General features: G+C 39.1%; 1 protein-coding gene across 7 annotated transcripts in view; it reads left to right on the forward strand.

Annotated features, from left to right (window-relative positions):
• The window catches only part of LRMDA (leucine rich melanocyte differentiation associated), a 1047682-nt gene that overhangs the window by 823498 nt on the left and 199101 nt on the right, over positions 1–25083 (forward strand). For 5 of the 7 annotated variants that reach the window (XM_045437740.1, XM_045437735.1, XM_045437738.1 and 2 more), the window contains one exon: positions 19197–19281. In XM_045437740.1, coding sequence (XP_045293696.1) covers positions 19197–19281 — 85 coding nt within the window. Of the gene's footprint in view, positions 1–19196; positions 19282–25083 lie in introns of those variants that run through there. The other 2 variants (XM_045437736.1, XM_045437737.1) reach the window with 1 other exon arrangement.

Here is a 25083-nt window from a genome sequence, read left to right on the forward strand (position 1 = left end):
CTTTTAGTTTGTGGTAATAGTCTCTTCCTTCTTTCTTGCTGTACACAGCCACACACAGAAGATCTTAACTCACTCCTTCCTTCCCTTCCTCCTAGGTTTCTCCTTCCCTCCCTTCTTCCTTTCTGCCTTCCTTCTCTGTCTTTGTCCCTCTCTCGCTTATCTAGCTATCCATCTATCTGTCAGTTACTGGGCATTAAGTATGTGGTAGACAGTTGTTAATCCAAAACCAATAAAATTGTTGAACAACAGAGATCTTGAATACATAAGTCTCAGAGCCGGATGAGTTGAATTCCCTCACAGTGGGATTGCCACTCCTGTTTCTTTTCTTTTCCTTTCTTTTCTTTTCTCTTCTGCTTCTTTTTTTTTTTTTTTTTTTTTTTGATTATCAGTTTTTTTAATGTTCACATTTAGTAACACCATTCTGAGTTCTATTAATGACCTGCGGTGAGCAGTGACAAGCAGAAATCCAACATTTAGTACTGCTGAGGACCTGCCAGGCAGCGGCTTTAATCTGCAGCCAGAGGCACTTCATTTGCATCCTAAATAGGTTACGCTGCAGCGCCCCCTTCTGCCCAAGGAGCCCTGTAACACGAGGGCTGTACTACCATGCAGTTTTCTCTTTTGCTGAGGGCCCTTGAGGACCCTTGGGCAGCTTGTTCTGGCCTTCCCAGCCAGGGAAGGGCCCTTCAGTTTGGGCCCTGGAAGAACAGAACAACAGTGATAACGGATGCTCACCTGCATGCCAGGAGAAAGCCACATCTTTATTTGGATTAAATTTTTTATTACTCATTTATCAGGGCAAAGGAGGGTGGGAAGCATTGAGAAACACAGGTGTAACAAAAGGGAAGCTGAGCAAAACTGGACCTACCTCAGAGCACCCAGGGCCTGGTTCCCTCCTGTCCAACCTCAAATCCCAGACTGACATCGCTTGAGTGCATCTTGGAAACTAGGGGCTTGTGTTTTGTGTTACCCCTTTGAACCAGCCTGAAGTACAAGAAAGAGATTTTCTTTGTTCTGAACGGCCTTTGGATGACTTCTCTTGGCATAAATGTATCTTGTAACTTAGGGCCCTTTTACATATTAGGGGACCAGGCTAAGGTTGAAATGAGCATGTGCAGGGGAAGCTCCTGGCATCAGGGGGACCATGGGTCCCACCTCTTCTAATGTAGGAGCTCTGTTTTTGGAGGAGATCATCTCAGAAGATCATCTCAGAGGCAATTAGTCTGGGAAGATGTGTGCTTATTGTTACCTTCAACTCTTGGAGGCTGGGGAATGCTGAGTGTTCAGTGTTTTATATTAATTTATTTCACTATTTAACAAGTATTTGTTGAGAAGCTGCCACGAGCCAGTCTTTTTAGGAAGTGTGGAACACTGCTTTCAAGGAGCAAACTATTTAATAAAGGACACATTGCTTGAATATGCTCCTAAGATATAATTACATACTATGCCATATCCCCAAAAGGAAATACAGGGTTCTTGGAAGTATGTATGAAAGTGATGCCAGGGACATCTTTCTGAGATAGTAAGGCATGAGTTGGTATTTGAAAGGTAAGAGGTTAACCAGGCCAAAAATGTTGGGGGTGGAAGTTAAGAAGAAAGACTGGGCTATGCAGTGATGTTGGCAGGATGCGGACCGGCGTGCTGAAGGAGTATGGAGAAGGCCATTTTCTGGTTTCAGGGTGAGGGATGAAGGTGAGAGATGGTCCGGAAGCCCTAACAAAGGCCTGGGCAGAGGGCCTACTAGGCTGCAGATCGTGCTTTTGACTTATACCAGAACGAGGTAAATTATTACATGGTTTTTAAGCAGAGTGGGGCATGATCACAATCTGTTTTTAAAAAGAAGTTCTAAGGATGGTCACTTCAGGTAGGACTTTCCCAGGAATTGAACCCTCTCTAAAATGAGTTCCCTTAGTTGATTGAAAGCTATAGTAATTCTCTGGTACTGGTGAGGATGGGGAGAGGAGGGTCTGATTTTAAAAATATAGTGAAGTTTACTTCATCCTGGCCAAACTATAGGCCCACATTCCCCAGTGAATCTTTTTAGAGCTCATTTGCTCTTAGCCCTTTGCAACCATCCAAGTTTCACGTCTTCATTTTGTTTCTTACCAGGGAACCATCAACCTTGCTGTAAACTGGTTACAAATGTGCAGTGGCAGGATTAACACAGGAGCTGAGGAAGAAAGACCTGGGTTTTTGTGGCCGTGTTTATCTTTCAGAGTCTAGGAATCATGGATGACAGAGGAGGGCAAGGAGGACTTGTAGAACATATGTCTCATAATAGGTGCAGAATTTAGTTGATATGGTAGAATGCAGTCCAAAAAAATGGTGGAAAATGGTTGAATGGATTTCTTATTTGAGAAAAAAAAATCAAAATTTCTTTTTTTCCTTTGTCTTCCTTTCTGATTTCCCTTTTCCCTTCTTTTCTCTCTACTCCTCCCTCTTCCTTTCATCCTTAATGTTTGACAGTTGGACTGTCCTAAGTATTACATTTACCCGAAATGCGATGTAGGGATGTACCACTAGAGTAAGTTCATGCCAACCTTGTCCGTAACTGAATCCTGATAGACAACAATGTGTTCGAAGAGTTGAAGGCTAAGACTTTAGGGGTACATAGTGATGTTTCTTTAGGAAATGAAACCATGAGTCCACTTTGCATTTTTCTTTGGCCACAGAGAGAATAAGGCCACTAGAATGATTAGAACTATTGCCCAGGACATAAGACTTAATGATTGTGTCACTTGGTCACTTTTCCCATGGTACTGTCTTACATATTTGAAAGTGGAATCTCTCAAGGAAATAGTTTTATGTGTATATGTTTAGATGAGTGAAACTTTTGATGTCAACAATTACTGATAGTATAAAACAAAAAAAGGACTTTTTCATGAATAGCTCTGTGAATGATGTTTGGGGGTTATTTATCAAATAATTTTCCATGTATCAAACCGTTTGCCACCACTTTTTTACTCCACTGTACTGTATAAGTTGTAGTTTATAATATAAAAGCATTCACATTATGAAAATTAATATTTAACCAGATAGAGATAATGTGTTTGGTTAGAGAGTAATGAGAATCTTGGATGTCTAGAATAAATAGGCATGCTTTCTGCTACTTGGGAGAAGATAGGATAAAATAAAGTCCTTATCCAAAAAGGTTCACAAACTGGGGGACTAATATTAGCCTTACAAAGCAAGATGGTGTTTGGAACTTGAAGTCTTTTATATCCATATCCCTTTTCACAGTCAACACACAGGCATAAGCACACATGTACCCATATGGCAGAGCTTTCGAGATGCCCAATGCCAGCATCTGAGCTTCATTTTTTTCTTCACAGTTTAGCTATCCTGATAGCTCAGAGCTATCAGGGTGGGTGCTCAGAGCATATGAGCTACAGCCCAGGAGAGTTTTAGTAGCCTAGCAGAACCTTAGAATGTATCCTACTTTGGTCACCATACTGGGTGTCCTTGAATTCCTAGGCAGAGAATCCTGCCTGCTTTCCTTGGATCTCCAGGGGTATACAAAACTCAAATGTAGTAGCCAGTCCTAAGTCTGCAAGGGTCCCAGTTTTATATCCTAACTCACATATGTCACGGATCTTCAGGGAATCACTTGAGCTACTTAGAACAAAATATCCTCATTTACTAAGATAGCAGTGGACTTAGATTCTTGGATTCAAGGAAAACATTTTTGACACCTCTTTTAGAAAGAGGTAAAAAGAAGGCTGAGCAACACAGTGGTGGAGAAATGCCTTTGGAAATGAAAGACATGCATTAGAATTTATTTTCCCAACATTTGAAGTTTGTGTAGATCGGGATAAAAACTTTGTAGAAGGTTCCCATAGCATGTAGCTGCACTACTCATTGATACTGGCTACATGTTCTCTTGTGGTATTATCTATGTATAGTCAAAACGGGAATAATATCTCACCCCAGGACTAATGCTACTAGTTGCTTGATACAGGAGAATTAGTAATTAAATATGCTATGTAATTCCTGACCTATGCAGGAAATGTTAAACTGAGTTGAACTTTACCCTACTGACAGGTGTGTGTGAGGGGATGGGGCAGTAGGTTGGGTTGTCATCATTTCAGAGCTGTTGTGATATCTGGTGGTTCAGTTCTTAGTCTGTATTCGTGGTCTCCTTTTTCCATGTTGTACTGTGATCCCAGCAGATGCCCTTGGCCCCTCCCTCCCTTTAGATGGCTATTGCTGCTTTTAATCCTTTGTGGGATACCTAAGCTTGTTTAAATGACTGCATGTTAAAGCTTTTTGGTGCCAGCTGAGAGCCTGAAAAGTTTAAAATACATGATGTTTGGAAGGCCTTATGGGGATGATTTTCTGCATGTGGAGGCCTTTCGTTGGTGTTGGTGATGATTCAGGATGGACTTTTCAATAGCACTTTCAGTTTTGCCCAGAGATGATGATGTGTTTTGGATGTTTATTGTGCAGCGAGGGACTCCAAAAGACTTGCACAGGTTGTTGTCCGCTTTTGAAGGGGAATTTCCTCTTTTGGCCTTTTTGGTGTCCATTACATTGTATTCTAGACCACATTTACCTGGGGAGCCACTCCCCCTCCACCTTTAATCCGTAGAGCTCTGGTAGGACCAGTCGCTGACCCAGAACTAGGAGTGGGCACATGATCCAGTGTTGACCTAGCAGAGAGTTCCTTCTCCTGGCCATGGAGATTCATTCTGCTATGGGCGTATAACTCAGACAAGGCCACAGATTCCCAGATTTGGCTTGGAACTTTCAGGAAACAGAAGCTTTTTATGCTGTTTTGAAGATGGTAAGATATGGATCTGGAGATCTGGGAAGTCACCACATGGAGAAACTAAAGCAGGAATATGAGTACAAATCTAGAAATAGGAAGTCCTGATGATGAATTTGAGTATGTGGATCCAACCATACATGAAACAATGTACCCTTGGACTCATTAGGACCCTCCTTCCCCATATATTTTCCTAGAGGACCTTAAATTGAATTTCATCACTTAAAGATAGTCTTCTCTTCCTGAATCATCCAATTAGGGAGAGGCTACAATTTTTCCTGGAAATGTGGTCAGGTGTCCCAGTGTAGTCATAGTCCTATCACGTAAGAATTCTTAATCATGTAGGACTTTAATTTCATTTTCTGATAGTCCCTCTAGTGTGCATGACAAAATAACCCCTCCTCCTGGAAAAAAACAAACAAACAATAATCTGGGTAACCATCTCTTTATAAAGGCAACTTCATATGATTGAATATTGAAGCATTTCAGTATTCAGTTGTCCCTTCAACCTTGACATTAAATATTTTCTTTATTAGGCAACTTCAAAATTATCTCCTTCCAGGAACGTAGGACAAGTTTAAAGCCTATCGAGCATTGATTTATGTAATTTGTTATACAGCCATCTCATAGCCTTTTTTGAAGATTTTACTGTGAGTTAGTTCTGGCATCTGCTCCTGAAAGATGGCGATGGATAGTGAGGGGCCTGCTGAGTGAGTCACATGGCACCGTTCACTGGCCCTCCGGAAAGGTCCTGCTGGTTTCTCCTGCTAAGAACGCTTTAACAGACAGGGATGGGTAACTACAGCTAAGTGACTGCAGAAGATTCCAGTAGAATTGGCTAATGTAAGTACAGTGAAGTCGCTTTTACTCCACATCAGAGACTGTGGAATGGCTGTCTTCCTCCTTTTCCCACTTTCACCCCTCCTCCCTGCCCTGGGATGGAACAAGGCCATAGTGAACACCCACTTGGCCCCCATACTCTTCCCTCCACAGTGTCTCTCCACAGCTGTATCTGAATCCATAAACGACTTTTCCCCAATTAAGACATAGGAAGAAAAAATATAATTTCTAAGTCACTTGGCCTTGTGATACATACGCTGGGAAAATAAGTGTGCAGCTTTCCTACCCATCCTGGGCTTTGCAGCCAAACAAATCAATTCAGCCTTCAGAGAAGCATCCATTGCCTTGTGATTATGTTTGTGTAAAGTCTTGGGGTCTTTGATCAAAGAATGGCATTTCAGGCCAGGCCCTAATCCTCACTGCCTTAAGGTGTTTAAATGAGTTAAAAAAAAAAAAAAAAGTTGATAACAGCTGGGACTTAAATTTGCCTTTGCCCAGCTTTTGTTTTGAAAGGGCTTCTATTATCCATGGCTTCCCTTTTCGAAGCAAAGATGGATCTTTGGGTAAACCAGAAAGGGAAAGAGGATATGGGAGGAAATGGGCGGAGACTCTGAATTAATCTTCTGAGCAAGAATGTTTGATCAGCGGGGAGGAGAGGTTGGAAGCCTTGGATGCTGACAGCAGGCACCTTTCTGACTAGGGTGTGATTGGCACCTTTGAAGCTTCAGTCAGGAGCCAGTGTCCAGTGGGTCGGGGCTTCCTCTGTCTGTGGGTGGTGGTGTTAATAATGTGGCAACTGGAAGGGTTAATTGCAGACAAGCAGCAGGATTACCGTGAGGCCTCTTCAGCTCTAAAAGGAACAGTGCGAGGAAAGCCTCTGATCTGTCAGCCTTAGAGGAAATTAGTGGGAGCAGACTGGAGCAGGCTTTAAAAAAAAGGCATTTAGGATATTAAAGCGTAATGTGAGGAAGGATATTGAAATAGGGCAAAAGGGATAGGAGTGCTGATCTCTAAAGGCAACGTCCCCTCTTCCTACTAGGAATTTCCATGATTTGTTCAGATTTCACAGATGCCTTCTTTTAATGGTCCAGAAGACTGATTTTACTTGCGCTGCAACAGGTTAGGGAAGGGTTACACCCTGTAAGCTGTTGCCCCCAAGTTCCTGTGCAAAACTTGTTTGGTCTCCACCACCTGGCAGTTTCAGAATGTCCTGACGCTGAGGCTCCCGGTATAATTTTAAAACAAGTCAGAGCATTACTGACACCCTATCTGCATTAGCTATCTATTGTATATTTTACTTCTTACCCTTCTGGTTCAAGTCGGGATGTTGCCAATAAATCCTGTGTTACCATTAAAGAGGCCATTCATCACGCTTCCTAATGTGATTAATCAAGATACACCACAGTACCCTTAAAATGAGATCATTTTGATAAATCATGTATGACATGAAAAGACTTTATTCCTTTTAAGTGCAATTTAGACTGTAATTTTTTTCCTCATTTATGATTCATGGGAGAAACATGGATAAAATTCCCCTGCACAGTTACACCTTATCTACAGCAATAACTCAAAACTGCTTTTAGATGAAAATTCAGGGTCTTATTCACCAAAGCTGAATGCCAGCTCATTATTTTCTGGCGTTCAGTAGTCCAAAAATAATGTCCACACATTAAGCGGCATTCTCAAAAAGTTGGAATTGGCCAGGCACCAGGCACATCAATTACACTCCATCATCCTTAATAAGGAAGAAATATCAGATGTCCTCTTGGAGTTTTTCTGAATCAGTAATGCTCAGCCTTCACCTTCCCAATTTGGAATGATTTGGAAACAAAAATGGTAGTAACAAAAAAGTATGGGACTTTCAGCTGCTTTACCTGGCTCTTTTCTCCTGTTCCATAAAGCTCAGAGGAGGTATTTTTCCCCTCTCACATGGTTCATACTTTCTTTTCCATTCCCCTTTCCTTGTTCCATAAATGCAGCTACCATTTTGTTTGGTCTGAGTTCTGTTTCTAAGCTGCTCTGCGATGCGGGCTTTCTCTCACCACTGCCACGATCATTTGGGAAGCGATAGTCATAACCTCCAATAGAAAAATAATTTGAAAATGTGCCTTCTGGTGAGATTCATCAAGTGTAAGGTCACATTTTTGGTTAAAAGGCAGACACTGATGCTATTCATTAAACGGAAAAAAAGGCTTGTTTTCCACTAATATTGAAATAAGCCCTAGATGAATGTGAAGGCATGCTGGCATGCACTTAGATAGAAAGCAAAGGGAAACACAGATATATTTAATTTGGACACGTAAAGTCAACAGAGTCTTAGGTCTTGCTTAAAATGGAATCAGGAAGATTGGCTGAAACAAATGTGAACAATTAGAAGTTCATTTGCCTCTTTCACAGGATGAGAACATTTAAAGAAGGATTCAGAGTCCAAGAATTACAGACTCACTTTGTGTTTTGTCAAACACTGTTACCTATGAATAAGAACTTGATCAACAGGTAATTTATTTCACTGATGTTCTTAGAGATTAGTGCTGGGGAGTGGATCAAAATCCTGTATTTGACTCTGTGTTTAGCCCAAGAATGCACATATCCTATTCATATCCTCATAATACAACAAATGCAGCAAAGCTCGAGTTTCTCTGGTATGTCCTATTCACGCCAATGTTCTCTGTACCTCAGTCAGATAGAAATCAACAGCAAGCAAATATTTCTTGCATATTATTCACATTTAAATGAAATTTCCCATGCTTTTATTTTTTCTGATATAAAGAACGAATTAAGAATATAAGGCCATTAAGGCTGTACTTGCCTTGTTTTCATTTCCGTTTTGCATTTATGACTTTCTCTTTTTGCTAAAAAGATCTGTAAATTTATAAAACACGCATGTATCTCATTAAAAAAGTTTCCTCGTTCTAGCAACACTCAGCAAATCTCCAAAGAATGCAAGTTTAGAACATAAATATTTTAAGGCCCCATAAAATTGGCAGTGAATATTTTTTTCCCCTCTAAGACCATGTTCATTTCATTCCAATTTACTACCACGATTATATTTTCCAAAGAAGCTTTTAATACAATACACAATTATTTCATTCGCGGTTACATAGGTCACCTCATTAAGCCTGCGAAGATCAGGCCTCTTGTGATCCCCACAAATATCCTTGCATTTATTCCTAATTAAAATGGCCCTCCTAAAGTGTCTCAAGTTTATCAATACAAATAACAAACTAAGCAAAATAACCGCATTTGGAAAGTTAGCGGGGCAAGGTGACCTGGTCCCCCACATCTCAAACAGAGCCAACTGTGGTGTGTCCGCAGTGGTGCCCTGCCACCTGTTGGCTTTGCTTACATATAACAGGATATTGATGTCCCTCACAGTGGTGCGGTAACCCTCTGTGACCCCTGTCCCAGTTCATCACCCCCAAGAGAAAGAAGGAGCCGTTCGAGAATTCCAGGCCTCCTGATTTCCCCCATCATTCATTTCCTTGGCCACATGTTTCTTCTACTAATGCTAAAAATTTATGGCTGAGCACATTAAGGGCAGTACAAGCCCTTCCCTTCTTCTGGATTATTTCAGAGTTTCCTGTCATAAGGAAATCCAAGACAACGTGTCCTCAGCAGATTGTATGTGACAGTGTCTGTTTCTATCTCAGGAATCTGAGGCATGATGGATAAACTGTCAGTTTTGAAGGATGATGTTTTCTCCATATTTCCATTATGAACTGAGCTGTCATCTCCTAATAAATTTCTTGCATTGGTATCAATTTATTTTTACAAGCAGAGGGTCTGATGTATTTGGGAAAGACACTGACAGCAGATCTGGCCTAGCTTGACAGAGCTGGCTCCACCTCATTTTGGAAAACTACTTTGGTTCCAAGGACAGAACTTGACCCGCAGCCCTCGAGAATAAAAAACTCTCTGAGAGGAAGAGAGACACATGAGGCAAGTTCCTTCTTTTAAGCCAAAATAAATCAAGCCTGTAGGACTGCTATGACATAATATTATTTCTAAGACAACCCTACAAACACAGATGAGAAATGCCACATGTAGCTGTTTACTAAAGATAGTTCGACCATCACAGTAATGCAGTGAATCTATGGACGAACTTACAACAAGGCTATAAAGATCATACTACTTTTTCCCTCAGAAGAGATCTCAGTAGTGAGTGTGTTTCTGCTTGACAAGTAAGGAGTAGTAGAGTCTATTCGTGTAATAAATACTTGATTACAAAAGATGTGCATGTCCCTGTCATAGCTACTATGAAGAGCAGGAGAGGTCATAAAGTCCTACTTCTCAAGAAACTTAAATCTACTTGAAGAGGTAAGATATACAAAATTACAGGTTATACAAAATGAGAATGAGGTAAAAATAAATCACGGCTAACATTTAATGAGAAATACTGTCATCTTTGTCTATCTTACTTAATGTTCACCTCTACTGGGAAGAGAGGCTGCATAGCATCAGAATGGTTAAGACAGTGGCCACTGGAGGCAAGCTGCCTGGATTTGTGTCCCAGGTCTGCCACATACTAGTAGCCCAAGAAACTAAGTGAGACCTTGGTCAAATTACTTAATTTCTCTGGACCTTAGTTTTCCTCATCTGTAACCTAGGAGTAGGGGCTGTAGCTGCCTCATGGGAAATGTTGTGAAGATTGAATAAATGAATACATGCAAAGTGTTTACAATAGTCCCAGGTACAAAGTAGGACGGATATGTGTTAGCCATTTTTACCCATCATCCTCCTCCTCGTGTCATAATAGCATGACTATTGTTTTTACCATTTATACTCGAAGAGAGTGGCTTAAAGAGTTTAAGTAAATTGCCCAAGGTCATACAGCCAGATGGAGACTGGCTCTAAATCTTGGTCAGTGAGGCATCTGAGCATAGACAACAGGGAAGTAGAAGATATCCAAGTTGTAAATAAGTCAAGGACAGAATCCTTGAAGCTTAATTAGCTTTTTTCTTACTATCCTTTCCATTCCTAGGCCATAAAATAGCCCTTTTCTACATAGCCCCAAACTTAATAAGTGTTGTATGTAGTGGTGTGCTGGTAAAGGTTTAACAACTAGCTCTCTGGGGGGAAAAAAGTATGCATGCTTATGTGTACACAGTTTATTGTAATTTTTATGTACATAAAGGGTGAGTAACTCACAACTTACAAATAAAAATTAAATAGATAATACTTTATGTTATAAATTCCGTTCAGCCAGTTGATCCTTATAGAATACTTTTGATTATTTTGGCAAAAGTCTCATGTCCATAGCCAACCTAAGGTTGTGGCAGGTGAACAAGTGTAATTCTGATAGGAAATATCAATGATTTTCCCTCCTTGCTAAGTATGTCAGAACCTCCCTCATTTGTCAGTGACGTGAGCTACGTGTTTACTAACTGGATAACAGGTTTTGAATACTGGAAGAATATTTCCTCACATTTTTATGCTGTTCACAACATTTTGGCTACAGGTGCAATATATTTTTTTCTTTTTTCTTTTCTTCTCTTCTCTTCTCTTCTCTTCTCTTCTCTTCTCTTCTCTTCTCTTCTCTTCTCTTCTCTTTTCTTTTTTTAAGTAGGCTTCACACCCAGCATGGAGCCCAATGCTGGGCTTGAACTCATGACCCTGAGATCAAGAACTGAGCTGAGATCAAGCGTCAGACGCTTAACTGACTGAGCCACTCAGGTGCCCTGAAGGCACAGTATACTTTTAAGTTTAATCCACATCATTAACATTTTTTCTATCACTTGCTTAAGTTTAAGAAATCAATAAAAGAACAACTCAGTCCCTAATTTGTAGCACTTGGCAACATCTGCCATGAATACTACCACCATGGCAGTGGCAGGCCACCGAAGTGACATCACTGAAGAGCTGGGAAGAGATATGTAGCAACACATCATTCTATAGTATTTCCACTATATAGATGTGATAGACACAAATAATTTAAAGAGCATAAATAACAGTAAAATTTTGTAAAATAATTAGGACATGACGAGTTATGGTATATATTACCTTTAAATATTATTTGTGCAATTACAAGTGTATATAATTTAATTTTAAATAAAGACTGTGTTAAACAACCAAAACACAGAATTCCTGAAAATTTAACCACTGGTTTTTGTGAGCAGGTACAGGTTGACTCCAGACCCACTGGTTATGTCAACCCCAAGTGGCCAATGAGACTACTCCTGTGTTTACATGGCATAGTCAATGAGTTATTAATAAATAACTTCATGGTTTTATTTACATGCCAGGCCACAAAACATGTTGCATATTAACATGAATTGGATCATCTCTCCACAAATATATTTTCTTCCTTAGTTATATACTAAACCCAGGAAGGATTTTTTAGATACCTTCAAGCTTCAAGTTCATTGTACAGTTTTGGGACTCAGGCTATGCAACCAAGCAGTGTTGGTCGGAACTCCAAATCCCGCATATGGTAGCTGGGTGATCTTGTGCAAGTTATATAACCTCCCTCAATTTCAGTTGCCTTATCTATAAAATAATAATAACAATGGTACTTGTATCTTAAGGTTGTTGGGATAGTTAAATGAAACTCTGTGTAAAATGCCTGCATATAATTAGTGCTCAAGAAATGGGACACACACACATTCATATATACATTCATTACTTGGAAGTTATAATGTATTACATTGTGATTATATTCTGTGTTTGAACATTAGGACAAATACTAAATTTTCAGCAAGGATTAATAATGAGAATCAAATTATTAACTTGTGTTTTATCATATTTCTGTGGACAAAGATGAACATTTGTTTATAGATAGGATATTCCACTTTTTAAATTACCCATGCTCTTTTTAGTAAATTCTCTCTCATTCAATTGTTCAATAAGTTCCTGTGTTAGGGGCCGCAAGACATTCACTCTCAATTTGGGTGTTGGCCCCCTGTGCTCTTGAAGTCTACATTCCTACCAGAAAGGATCAGATAGGGCCCTGTTGACAGTGGTGTGGGGCAAAAGTGAGTGATGATCAGGAGAGGAGTATCATAAACTTGGGGCCCCCAATGCAGACACAAGGTGGAACTGGGGAAACAAGTTGGCTTTGGGAGGCTTTGGGCTTCTGACTTGGTGCCTCATCACACTGTGGACTTTTGAACTGCACGGTCTTGGATGTATTGCTTATCCTGCTTCTCTGTTTTCTCACTTCTCAAATGAGAGTAACAATAGGATATACCTCATACACTGGACAATCATTAGTACTTAGGACATATTCAGGAAATATTAACTCCTGTGCTTCATTGTGCTCCTTTCTTTCCAATCCCCTTCTTTTTCCCCCTTACCTCCTAATATTCCTCCCTCTTTGTCCACTTCTCCTCCCTCCAATAGGAGAGATTGGAGAGATACTTGATGGAAAAATGCATTCTTTCATATCTGCCTTGATAAGTAGTTAGGATTTTAAATATTTAAATTTAAAAAATTTTAAATTGCAAGAAGCAATGACACAATTAAATAAGTTGAAAATCAAATCACTCTAAATCACATTAACAAAAATCTTTTAATCTTTGCCTATTAGCTTTTACTTCTTGTTAATTTTATATCATTAAAAATCACAGTGTATATACTATTTTAATATTTACTGTGTTTGCTTAATATTATATCATAGAAATCTTGGCATGTTTCTCCCTTTTTTATATTATAGTGTTATTTGGTTGCCATAAGAAATCATCACTATTTCCATAATGCCCAATATTTAGTTTTTATTTTTCCTTTTGCGATGTAAGTGGCTGCTAAAAATATTTTGGAAGCTACTGCTCTGGATGATTTGTAAGGTCTTTTACATCTCCTACATTCTGTGACTTTATTATTTATTAAACAGTCCATAAAATGCCTAAACCATGGTCCGTCTGTCCTCCCTCCCTTCCTTCTTTCCTTCCTTCCTTCCTTCCTTCCTTCCTTCCTTCCTTCCTTCCTTCCATCCTCTCCCTTCCTTCCTATCTCCCTTCCTTCCTTCCTTTTTTCTGTTCCTGGTTCTTTTTTTTTTCTTTTTTCTTTTTTTTTTCCCTTCCCTCCCTCCTCTCCCCTCCCATAAATATTTCTAAACTACAACTCTGGATCTGATGCCATTTTAGTAACTGGCATAAGTGGACCCCTTTATATCAGATAGAAACAATGGGAAGCTCCAGGATGTTGCCTTCAAGGGGCTTCCTTACTTCAGGGAGGTCTTTGGCACCTATCCCTTCTATGACTGATTTATATGACTGACTTATAGCCTGAACTAGCCTTCAGCCCCTTCAATCAGCTGAATGCTGTGCTCTTGCCCAGAATCTGCTCTTTGCCCCTTTGGGACATTTCTTGGTCTCTTGGTTATTGACTCAACCTCATCCTGTACCTTACCGTTTTTTATTCCCTCCTAGTTTCATGACTTCTCGCTCTGACAATATATGGCCTTTTCCACTCCTAAGCCTGTCTGTCATTCCCAACACGATGTATCTGTCATGAAGGCTTTCTATCTTGCTTCACACTGAAAGGCATGGTGCATTTACCTTGGAGCAGATCAGAAGTCTCCCCGTTCTGGCTCGTTCTTCGGCTTCTAATTTAATCTTTTAGGTGATGGCAAGTTTTTATCTCTGATTCTGGCAACCTAGCTCAGACTTTTGTTGTGTCCAATTGCAATCATTGTATAGCTAGTTTTATCTTTGACATTAAAATGTTTGATTCATTCAATCACAATGCATTAACTATTTTCTATATTTCTGGCAGCATGTTGGGTATAAGGGTTAATAGTATAGTTAATCTTAGAAAGCTCATATAGTTAATCTTGAAAGCTTTCTCTTAGTATGAGTAAGAAACAAGCAGGCACATAATTACTCTTCCATGTGGTCATGTGTTGTAATAGAGGTCAGGGATAAATTTCTGTGACAGTGCAGAGTTTGGGGGTCATGCTACCAGTTGGTGACTCTTAATAACTAGTATTAATCATGGTTATCATTTTTTTTGATGAGTCAGGAATGCAACCCAAGTCCTCATTTTATTTTTCTTGGTATTCGCAGCACAGGCCTTGGCATATAGTAGGTGGTTATTAAATACTTGATAACTAAATGAGTGATGCTTTTTCTTATGAAAGAAAATAAATGTTTTTAGAAGAGTCAGCTTTATACCACAGTTTCAGGGAATGAATTGTGATGAAAAGCGAAGATTGCTTTTGCTTGAAGGAGGCTGACAAATTTCCCAGACCCGGGATCACTTTATGCTGTGTATGATTTAAGGGTGAGTGAGCATGCCAAAGCGCTCCACTTGAGCTGAGTAATGGGGAATGAGTTGTGGAGATGTGGTCTTAGATGGTATTTTGTGAAAAATAGTAGGAGATTTATGGCTATTAAACAACTTTGTTGCTGCCCCCTTCTTGTTTTGAAGCCTGCCAAATCACTCCTCCTGTGGTCTGTATCATATTCCTTCAGGGCATCCATGATGTTCAGAAATATCCACTGGAATGCAGGTTTCCATGGAATGCACCCAATGGGAAGGGACTTGGATTTTACATACTCATCTGAAGACATTTGTTTTCTTCAACCGCGGAGTGAGATTCTCACTCTGCAAGTCTCTCATGGAGTGTGCTGCACTTCTACTGACTCTTTTCCAGCGAGGCTGCCAAGGTTCTGTCTTCCTTCCTGCACCATGGAAATTGCAAAGTGCAGTATATTAGTGACTATTATCATTATTGCTGTGAGTTTAAAAAATTATCAGCAACTATCCATTTGTGAGTAGGGAAAGAGGACAGAAACCTTCAGTATGCTTTGACAAATCTTAAGCAGAAGAACTTACTAGGCTGGCATGAGCCTTTCAAGCCTTAGTATGAAGGGGGTACACAGTCACTAGTATTTATCAGCTTTTTCTATTCCTTTGTCATACTCAGAAGCCTTAAGAAAAACAGAAATGGGGATATTTCGTCACAAAAGGCAAACCAGAAACCGCCTAAATTCATGTTATCCGTGTTGTGCAAGTACTGGGAAACTGTTAGAGGAATTTCCTCTCATTATGGGTTCATATCAATATAGGGCTGTATGGATCAGAGAGGAAATAGGAATATTTGTTTTTTCGATTTTCTTGTTTGAGAAATTTCAAAAATGTAGAAAAGTTGAGAAATAGTGAACACATGTAACTAACATATAGACTTTGTATTTTCTAATATATTGACTATCTGTTTCTAAGTCTTTATTTCAATAAAATAAATAAACCATATATACATGCGTGTGTGTGTATGTGTGTATATATATGTATATATATATTTGAAGCCTCCCCTATCCCATTAGCCCCAGTCCTATTACCCTGCATTCTGGCAGAGGCAGCCATTTTCATGAAGTTAGTGTTTAACTAGTGTAATTGTTAGATGTTTCCATACACACATGAGGTTGAAGATGAAGATAGATATAGATATAGATATAGATATAGATATATAGATATAGATATTTCATATTTGTCATTTTGCAACTTGTATTTTCACTCTATGTTAAATTTATTTATTTATTTATGTTTTCTGTGTTAAAATTTTAGACCTATTCAACTAGAGATACATAAACCAGATTTATTGCTCTTAAATGCTAAATATTATTCTGTCATACAAATATACAATATTTTATTTATCCATTTTCCTTATTGACAGGCATTTGAACTATTTCCAATTTGGTGTGTTCTAAATAATCATGGAATAAACACTGTTTTATGTTCCACTTTATAGACCTGAGTGAAATTTTCCATAGTACATGCGTTTTAAATAAAATACATTTTAAATAAAATTTTCAGTTTTATTAGGTATTGCTAAATTACTCTCCAAAGTAGTTGAACCAATGTCTATTCCCACTGGCAAGGGACGAGAGGATAAAAGTTCATTTCCCTTCATTCACCTTAGCCCTTGTTGTAAGACTTGAAAGTTGGCCAATATGGTGAGTGGAAAAATTGTATCTTGTTTTAATTTGCATTGCTCTTCGGACTAGTGAATTTGACCTTCTTCTCTTTCATTTATTAACCACTCAGGTTTTCTCTTCTTTGAATTTCCTGACATTTCCATTGTCCATTTTTCTATTAGATTTTTAATTATTTAGGGACATATGTATTCCAGATGCTAATATTTTATTGTAGTTATTACAAATATATTGGGGTAGGAATGACTTAAAAAATAAAATGTAAGAGTATAACTTTGTGCCATAAGTAGTTAGGAAATTTGGCAAGGACTCAAAGATTTGAGAAGATTTATAGTTCTGAAGATTCAGATTTACCCAAATTTCCTTTATTCCCATTTTAGGCATATCTTCTTAATCCAGGTAAAAGAAAACATTACTTAACTTTTTCCACTTACATTTCAGTCATTTCATGCTCAATATACTATGGGTATGTTGCTTCAGTTTCAAGGGAAGTTCTTTATTTGGGGGCAGGTAATGTGCAAGTTTAAGACATTGTCTTGTCCACTTGTTTCATATGATAATCACTCTTTTCTTAATTGTTCCTATAACCATAATATCGAGAGAACAAATGTGTACATCACTATTGAAAAAATCCCATGGACTTCATTTCGATAAGAGCCAAGTCAAAGAACTGGTATTTAGAATCTTAATTTGTAGTAGCTTCCTTAAACATCCAGCCATAGATATTCCACCAACAGTTCGCAAAATTGTTCTTTTCCTGGATTCTTTTCCATGACTTGAGTTTATAAATGGACACCAAGAAGAAAAATAATTAAATGCTAGGCATAGAATGATGACTGTAAAACAGAACTCGTGCCACACCAATTTTGCTTTGACTACAATTGGAAATAAAGGTAAATAGCTATTTTACTCTTGGTTATAGAGCTCTAATGTTTTGCCCAGTCAGAGGTATTTGCTGAAAGGTAGTTTCTTCCAGTAATTTTAGGAAAAGCTGTCATCAAATTCTCAACAGCCCAAATTGAGATTAAACACACTAAGAAATATCACAATATAGCAACCTAAAATTCATACTGGTATTTTGGGCCTTTATAGCATTGAGGTGGAACAGAAACATTGGCAGAGAACCTATGGCCTTTTACTAAGGAAGTATGGTAGATCTGTGGAAGGACAGCTGCCATTACTTTGCCCCATATATCCTGCCTCCAGCATTGAATAGGTGCCATATTTAGAACACTGTCACTGTGTCTCATTTATCATGTGGGGATTGCAAGAGACCCTGAATGCCAAATGGAGGGACATGTGGTGACTTTAGTATTTGAAAATCTAATTTCTGCAGTATCCTAAGTATCTAATGATATGGTATCTAGCAAGTCTTATCTACTTTTTAAAACATTTTTCTTGGTGACTGAACTTTTATCTTTCTGGACCCAGTACCCTCACACCAAGCTTTAAATACCACATGTTTCCCTTGGAGCTGGAGTAAAGTTGTGCTACCTGAAATCTGTCTCTACCTTAGGGACAAAGCTTCTGATTTTGCTCCATTCAGAACTCTTTCTGTAAAGTCTCCACTGAAAGCCGCTTAATCAAACATCTCAAATGTCAGAAGCAGGGTTTAAAGGGTTTTTCTAGCAAGTAGGTCTAATCTCCTACTTAGTTTTGATTCCTATAATGTAGATAATCTCTTTGGAGAAAAGGCCTGCTCCAAGCAGGGCAAATATATCCCATAGAATATATTTCCTATTCCAGAAAGAAAAATGTAGCATTAATGAAATTTACTTTTTCTTGAAGCTTGGAAAGGTTGTAAGCTTAGGATTTTGATCCTAGCAGATGTTCTTTTTTGGATATTAAAAAAAAAGTAGTATTTGATTCAGAAGTCTCAGTAAGAATTGCAGTAGTGATGCTTCTTGCTATAAGTATCCACACTGAATGTGTCAGAACAGTCATGGGTTCTGAGGGACACCTGACTCCACAGCCATAGTCCTTTCTTCCTGGCTTCATCCCCTTAGTTGTAGAGTTACAGAGAAAGAAAGGTAGCACTTCTTACCCACACAGGTCACACTATATACAGTTCGATGGTTAAAGAGCTGTTTGTGTACAATAAAAAACCATTTTCACAGATACATTTCATATCATTTTCTTTTAGGCTTTGGAATGGCAAAGTTTTATTGGGGACCATTATGTACCAAATTTCAGATGAGTTTTTCAGTGTGGTTGTTAAACTTAGCCAGAACCCCAAATGCACAGTGTACAATGGTTTATATCCTTCAGTTCATGCTACTGAGCTTCTGTGTCTCCATGCCACTGGGCCCACGTAAACTGGCCCTGTTTTTCCCCATCCACCCTGGGGCAAAGCCCAGCATCTTCACTGGTTTCCATAGAAATCTACTCACAGTGAACACTGAATCTGTGGGAAGCACCTGAAGAAGGCCTGTGACCTTTACCTTGTCTTCTTCCTCCTTCTCACCTTTCAGTTCAACACAATAAACAAACCATCCCTTTGTCACAGAGCCCTTTCACCTGTTAGTGAGACTCTTCAAAGCTTCCTATGCTACCCTGCACTCACCAGAACATTATCTCAGCACAGACAACTCTTGCTTCCTAAGAAGAGTTTTGGTTGATAATACTTCCTCCAGACCCACATCCCTAGAAGACATGTTTGGTAAATGAAGGTATTTAGTGGTTGGTGTTACTTCATGTTGACATGTTCTTTTATTACGCAGGCTTCCAGTGACCATGTCGAGGCCCCTCCAGAGCACCCCTATACACCCCTGCCTTCTGCTTCCAGGGATCTCACCAATCACCGAGGTAGGAACTCAGCTTTTTATTGCTCTTAGTAGTTACAGGGAGGGACACTTGGCTGTGCAGAGCTCTGGGCTCATTATTGCTGCCTCCGCACTTTAGAAGGAACACAGTGCTTTTCAAGGTCTTGATGAGAAAACCATACCTGTCAAACCTAGTGATTTTAACTCATATTAAATAGAATTTAGTGGCGGTCTACTGGGAAGGCAAATAAATCCATGCTATAATATAATTTTGTGATTTGATTTTTTTTTCTTTAAGTAAAGAGCTTATAGTACTTAAAAATTACTAAGTAGATCATTACCTGCAGCAAAAGTGTTGGAGAGAATTGAGAAACTCACTAATGTTTGTAAAAGTATCATTGTTTGGAGAGAATAGTTGAAATCTGTAATTTTAAAATGAATGAACTCTATGTTACAACTAAAAGGAATTCCAGTTTGCCTAACAACATTGCCCAGGATCAATGCACAGCTTTTCTTAAATTATCTGATCCTCAAAAACATTAATTTGGCTTACCCGGTGTTCCCGAAGACTTGAATTCTTACTACCATTTCTAGAGTCTACATGGAATATAATTTAAAAATGCCTCATCCCTTTGCTGTCTGCTTAGGCCAAGGACTCTATGATCACCTTTGTTGGAACTGGGAGGACACGAGGCCATGTGGTATAACTGCTTTACCCCTTTTATCCTGGTTATGACTTCAGGCATGTTTCTTAATTGTGAATCTGCCTTCCAATCTAAGTAAGAACAGGCTTTTATTGAGGGCATTCCATACTTTGAACAACATTTCCCCAAGCGGGAAACTCCCCCTCATACATTCAGGGAACACTGAATAAGGACTGTTCCAGCTCCCACCTTCTTTGCAGGATGGATGGGCATGAACAAAGGCTGTAGAGATGCCCAGAAAGTGGGGAAGCTGGCACTTGAACAGACATGTGGGCTCTGGGCAAATGGCACACTTCTACTCTGCAGGCAATGATCAAGAGTGTATTGCAGGATTCCAGGTGTCTGTGATTTGGACCTTTGTTGCCTATTTGTTGTCTGGGCACAGTAGGACTTTTCTACATTTGCATATATTTTGGTTCAATTAGAATTCTGTTCATTAGGTGTCAGTTTTGTGGAAATCAACTTTGTTCAAAGGCAGGTAGAACAAACAGCTACCCACATGCTGTATTTGGAGGACCGCGAAGAGAGCTCCCTCACTGAATGTCCTTATGGAAGTCTTGAACATATTCCTTTAGAGACTGGTGTTTTTTGTTTTGTTTTGGTTTGGTTTTTTTTTTGGTGGGGGGCAGGTGGAGAGTTCCTCTAGGTGAATAACAATACCATATCTAGACAGAATAACCAATTAACTCTAGCATTATATCCTCATGGATTTATTTATTGGTTTCTTATATTTAAATAAAGGTATTTTTACTGTATAGATCATTGAGTACACTGCATAGGAATTGAAGCCTCAGAGCCCCCAAGTCCACTTGTAAAAGTTGATCTAGCCATGAAATTGAGATTTCACAAAAGAAGAACATAATGAGATAAATGATAATCCCCAATAATAGGACCATATTTCACCGTAATAGTAAAACAAGAAATTTGAACCTGAAAGAAATGGAATATAAGACTACAAGTTGTGAAGGTATGTTGAGTAATATTTGGAATATGGAAAAATGCCCAAGGTGTTTAGAGTTAAAACAAATGCCCTTTGATGACGTCAGAGCCCGACATTATGGGAATGTTGTTATTTAAAGGACCCAGCAACAGATATCTCAGTTTTACTGAGGAATACCTTATCCATTTAATGAGCCGGTTGCTTGATTAGTTCGAAAGACCTGGTAGTGAAAAAAGTGAACATAATGAAATGGTGGCCAGGTCTTTGGGCCTGTGGTCTTGTGGATACCAGTAAAGAGAGAGCCAGAGAAATTCATTAAGTTTGAATTATTATTGTACTGATCCATGTAGGGAAGAGATGAGACTGATATGTTTTAGCTTGGCGTGAATCCTATGATAACAAGTGGGGAAAGCCTGATTTTTCAGCACCCGGAATGAGACTACTTAGTGCCACTTTGCTTTTTTATATTTAAGTTAAAGAAATTATTCTTTTTTTTCTGATCATATAAACCACCAAACTATCTGAGTGTCATTTGTTAATACCTTTATGGAAACAGTTTACAAACCTTTATCCAGGGAGGCTCTTTCACATTGTGAAGGCAAATTACATCATTTCTTTCCCAAGTGAAATCCTCCATGATGTCTGAAACTTGGTCTATAAAATCTTAAGTGGAAGTTCTATTTGCAAATAATTTTTGATTCATCCAGTTCCCAATCTCTTTTCATTCCGCACCAACAACTACATAAACTGGTGGGCAGTAGTTCATGTGCAAATTGCTATTTTTCTGTACATGCCATTTTCCCTTTGCTTGTCCTTTTATGTAACTTCCAATGTCGAGTCTGATAAACCCAAGATTCATTTCCTAAGGACTGTAGATTCAGATGCAAAGGATTTTGCATCTGTAATTTACAGCTAATCCATGCATTGTAGGGATAATAATGCACTGTACTTTTTGATTCTTATAAGAAATTGTTTCTTACATTGATTTTTCCTCTTCCTGAGGTACTTGTCATATTTGCTTCTTTCTCCTTAGTGCAATTGTTTATATTCTTCTTTGTGTGATAGAGGTGAAGTGTATGTATATCTTGAACTCTTCATAAATGAAAGTTCCCTGAGGGGCAGTAAAGATTCTAATTGTTCTTCTCTTTCACATCACTGGTTCCTGCTCATCCTACGGGTATCAGCTTCAATATCCCAGCTGTAAGGAAGACTCTTCTGATACCACCCCACACATTTATATTAGGTCAGTGCTCTTTTATTCAGGGACTGTCTTCCTGGACAGGCTATAAGGTCTTAGAGGCATTGATGGAGATTGTGTCTCTTTGCTCACCACTGTGCCTGCAATGCCTAGCACAGGGCTTCCTGCTTAATAGAAGCTCAGGTTAATATTTGTTCAGTAAATGATGAGAGGTGAAAGTCAGTAATTTAGATGCCTCTGTGAGATAACTTGATTGTGTCTGAGAAAAGAGACCCATCTTTCTTTGGGAGTGAGTGATACTGGAAGGAAAGGCCAGCCTTGTGGACCTCAGACCTCAACTTTGGTTGCTTTCACAACCCCAGATCACCATGGTTGGGTCTACATCTATTGGTTCATTGCCAGACAGCATTTTAGCCACATTGTATAACTTCCAAGTAGATAATAGTTTTTATGTCATAGTTTTCAAAGTCTGGTATTTTGATGGTAGGAAGGAAATAGGATGAATTAAAGCAACTAATAGAATTATTTTACTAGAACAGAAGTTTGAAAGAAGGGGCTGGACTTGCAATGAGATGCAGGCCGTGATATACATGTGGTTTTAGAATGGTGCACCTGAATCTCTCTGAGAATTCTGCTCCAGGTCTGAGTATGTCTTTAGAGTACAGGGACCACGCGGCTGTGTCAATGATCCCAGTTGATACCTAGTGGCAGTCTACTTACTATATCCTCTATTGGGTATCCACATTATGAGGAGTGTTGAAGTGTTAGAAAAATGTTTCTTTAAATATGTGCATAGGACATACACCTGCCTGCCAGGTATTGCCACTCTTTATCTGGTAGCTGTTAGAAATGGAATTTGCATTTATATAGACCACTGTGTCTTTTGGGGAAAACATTTCTGTTTAGTGAATAGACCATATCATACTCAAGACAACCCTATAAAGTAGGAAGAGTAAATATTATTATCCCCATTTAACAGAGGAAGGCGCCAAGAACTGCTGGGGAAGACTAAGTCACTCATTGACAGAGGCAGGGAAAAAAATATTCAGAGTTCTGTGTCCTTGACTCCCAGGCCACCCCTGACATGTGTCCTTCACACAGGACATCTGAAGAAAATACAGGACTGACCGTGGCATTGTGCTGGAGGGAAGAAGAAAGTACAGGCAGAGAAATGGCCTGGAAATGGCCACTGCCAGGGGTGAATTTCCAAATCCTTTGCTAAGGCTGCAGCAAAGTATTATAGTGTCCTTGCCTGTTTTTGTCAAAAGAATTGTGTTACTTTCCTTCCCTCCCTTCTTTTAAATTACAAGTCTATAAATTCAAGAGCAGAGAAAGTTTGAAAAACCAAAGGGGAGAATGCTATGGCATCAGTCTGTATTCAGATAGGAAAAAAGAAGACCCACTATATATTCACATCATGAAGGGTTTTAATGTGAGGAATGAGAGAGAGCCTTATCCAGTCAGGGAAGACCCCACTCAGTGTCCCAGCCTCACACCGAGGCTGGTGATCCTTGAGAGCTTGCTGAAGTTTCTGCACATGTCAGGAATGCCTGGGAACCTCCTAGTGACATTCTCTGTGTGCAGCGCCGCTGTGGGAGTGACTCTAAAGAAGTTCACTTGGACACTGCTTCAAACATTAGAACTGCCCAGACATTGCCCTGTTCCTCTTTCTCTCTGGATTTCCAAGTCATACTCCAGTGTCTCTGTTTGGCTCAGTCTAATGTAGAATCATGCACCAAAGGAAGTCTCAGATATGCAGTTTCTAGTTCCTCCTCTGAGCTGCAGAGAAAACCTTAGTAGAGGGTGGTGGTGATGCCAGGTTAGAACAGACAATCCCACATGTATCCCATAATCTGACATGGCCAGTAGCTATCACACCAAAGGCCCCATTACAGTGCATTTGTATGCACGTTTTGCAAAGTTATTGCAAGTCCAGTGAACATCCCTGAATTATTGTTTTTTCCCTGATGCTTATACAGTCTTGAAAATATGCCATAGTTACCTTGTTATATTAAGCATTGGACTTTAAGTGTATGAAAGAAAGAATGCAGGAAACCAAGAGGAAAGCTATGGAAACTTGCTTGGAGATGGTTGCCAACCTACTTCTGCCCAACCTTGGCAATCTTGCCGTTATCTCTGACACATTTGGTAGGTGTTCATCCTCTTCTGCAGCCAGGGGCTTGGTCTATTTGTGTTTAAAATTGATTGCTGGGACTGCCATCGAATGATTTACATAGCAACTCATCATAATTATCGTTTGCAGTCTCCTTAATGTGAGTTGCATTTTATGCTTAGGAATTGATTTTTCTGTATATCTCCATGAAGCAGCAAAATGTGTGCCATCCAAATAAGAAGAAAAAGATAGAAAGAAAAACAGCAGACATTTTTTTTATTTTCTTAACAGTTTTAGCATGAGATATCATAAAATATGTTTTCACAGAAGCCATAAATAGAGTGTTTTGCTTCAACTATTTAAATAAGTCAAAATGAAATGAATAAGAAGAAAATGAATGGATGTGTGTGAAGATGTGGCAATGTAGACAAAGATGTTTGGGATGGGGAGATGTTGGCCAGAAAACCTGCATGCCAATGAGCAGAATACTTTCGGGAGGGTTCAAGATGGGGCTGCTTGATAACCAAACTGCTCATTACAATTTGTTTTAGGCTTAGAGGATTTGGAGGTAATCTGTCTCTTTCAGACAATTTTTAATTTTTTTTTTCCTGTTTTTTGTTTGTTTGTTTGCTTTTTATGGTCCTCTCGTCTTGCTATGTCATCCCACAGGGGACATGAAACCTAAGTAGGTTTGATTGTTATAAACAAAATCTACACAGAATAAGAGCACAGACTAAATGAAAATAAATACATTTATTTAGGTTATGTTAATAGGTCAGCATTAAGGTATCTTTTTGCCTATTGCTTGTTGGTCCTCATTGACCATTTAAAAAGATGAAATAAGCAATCTGATGGTTGTGGTGACTTTGCCAGGTAGGTCCCACCTGAGA

This window comes from Leopardus geoffroyi, chromosome D2 (assembly GCF_018350155.1).
Source record: "Leopardus geoffroyi isolate Oge1 chromosome D2, O.geoffroyi_Oge1_pat1.0, whole genome shotgun sequence".
NCBI lineage: Eukaryota > Metazoa > Chordata > Mammalia > Carnivora > Felidae > Leopardus > Leopardus geoffroyi.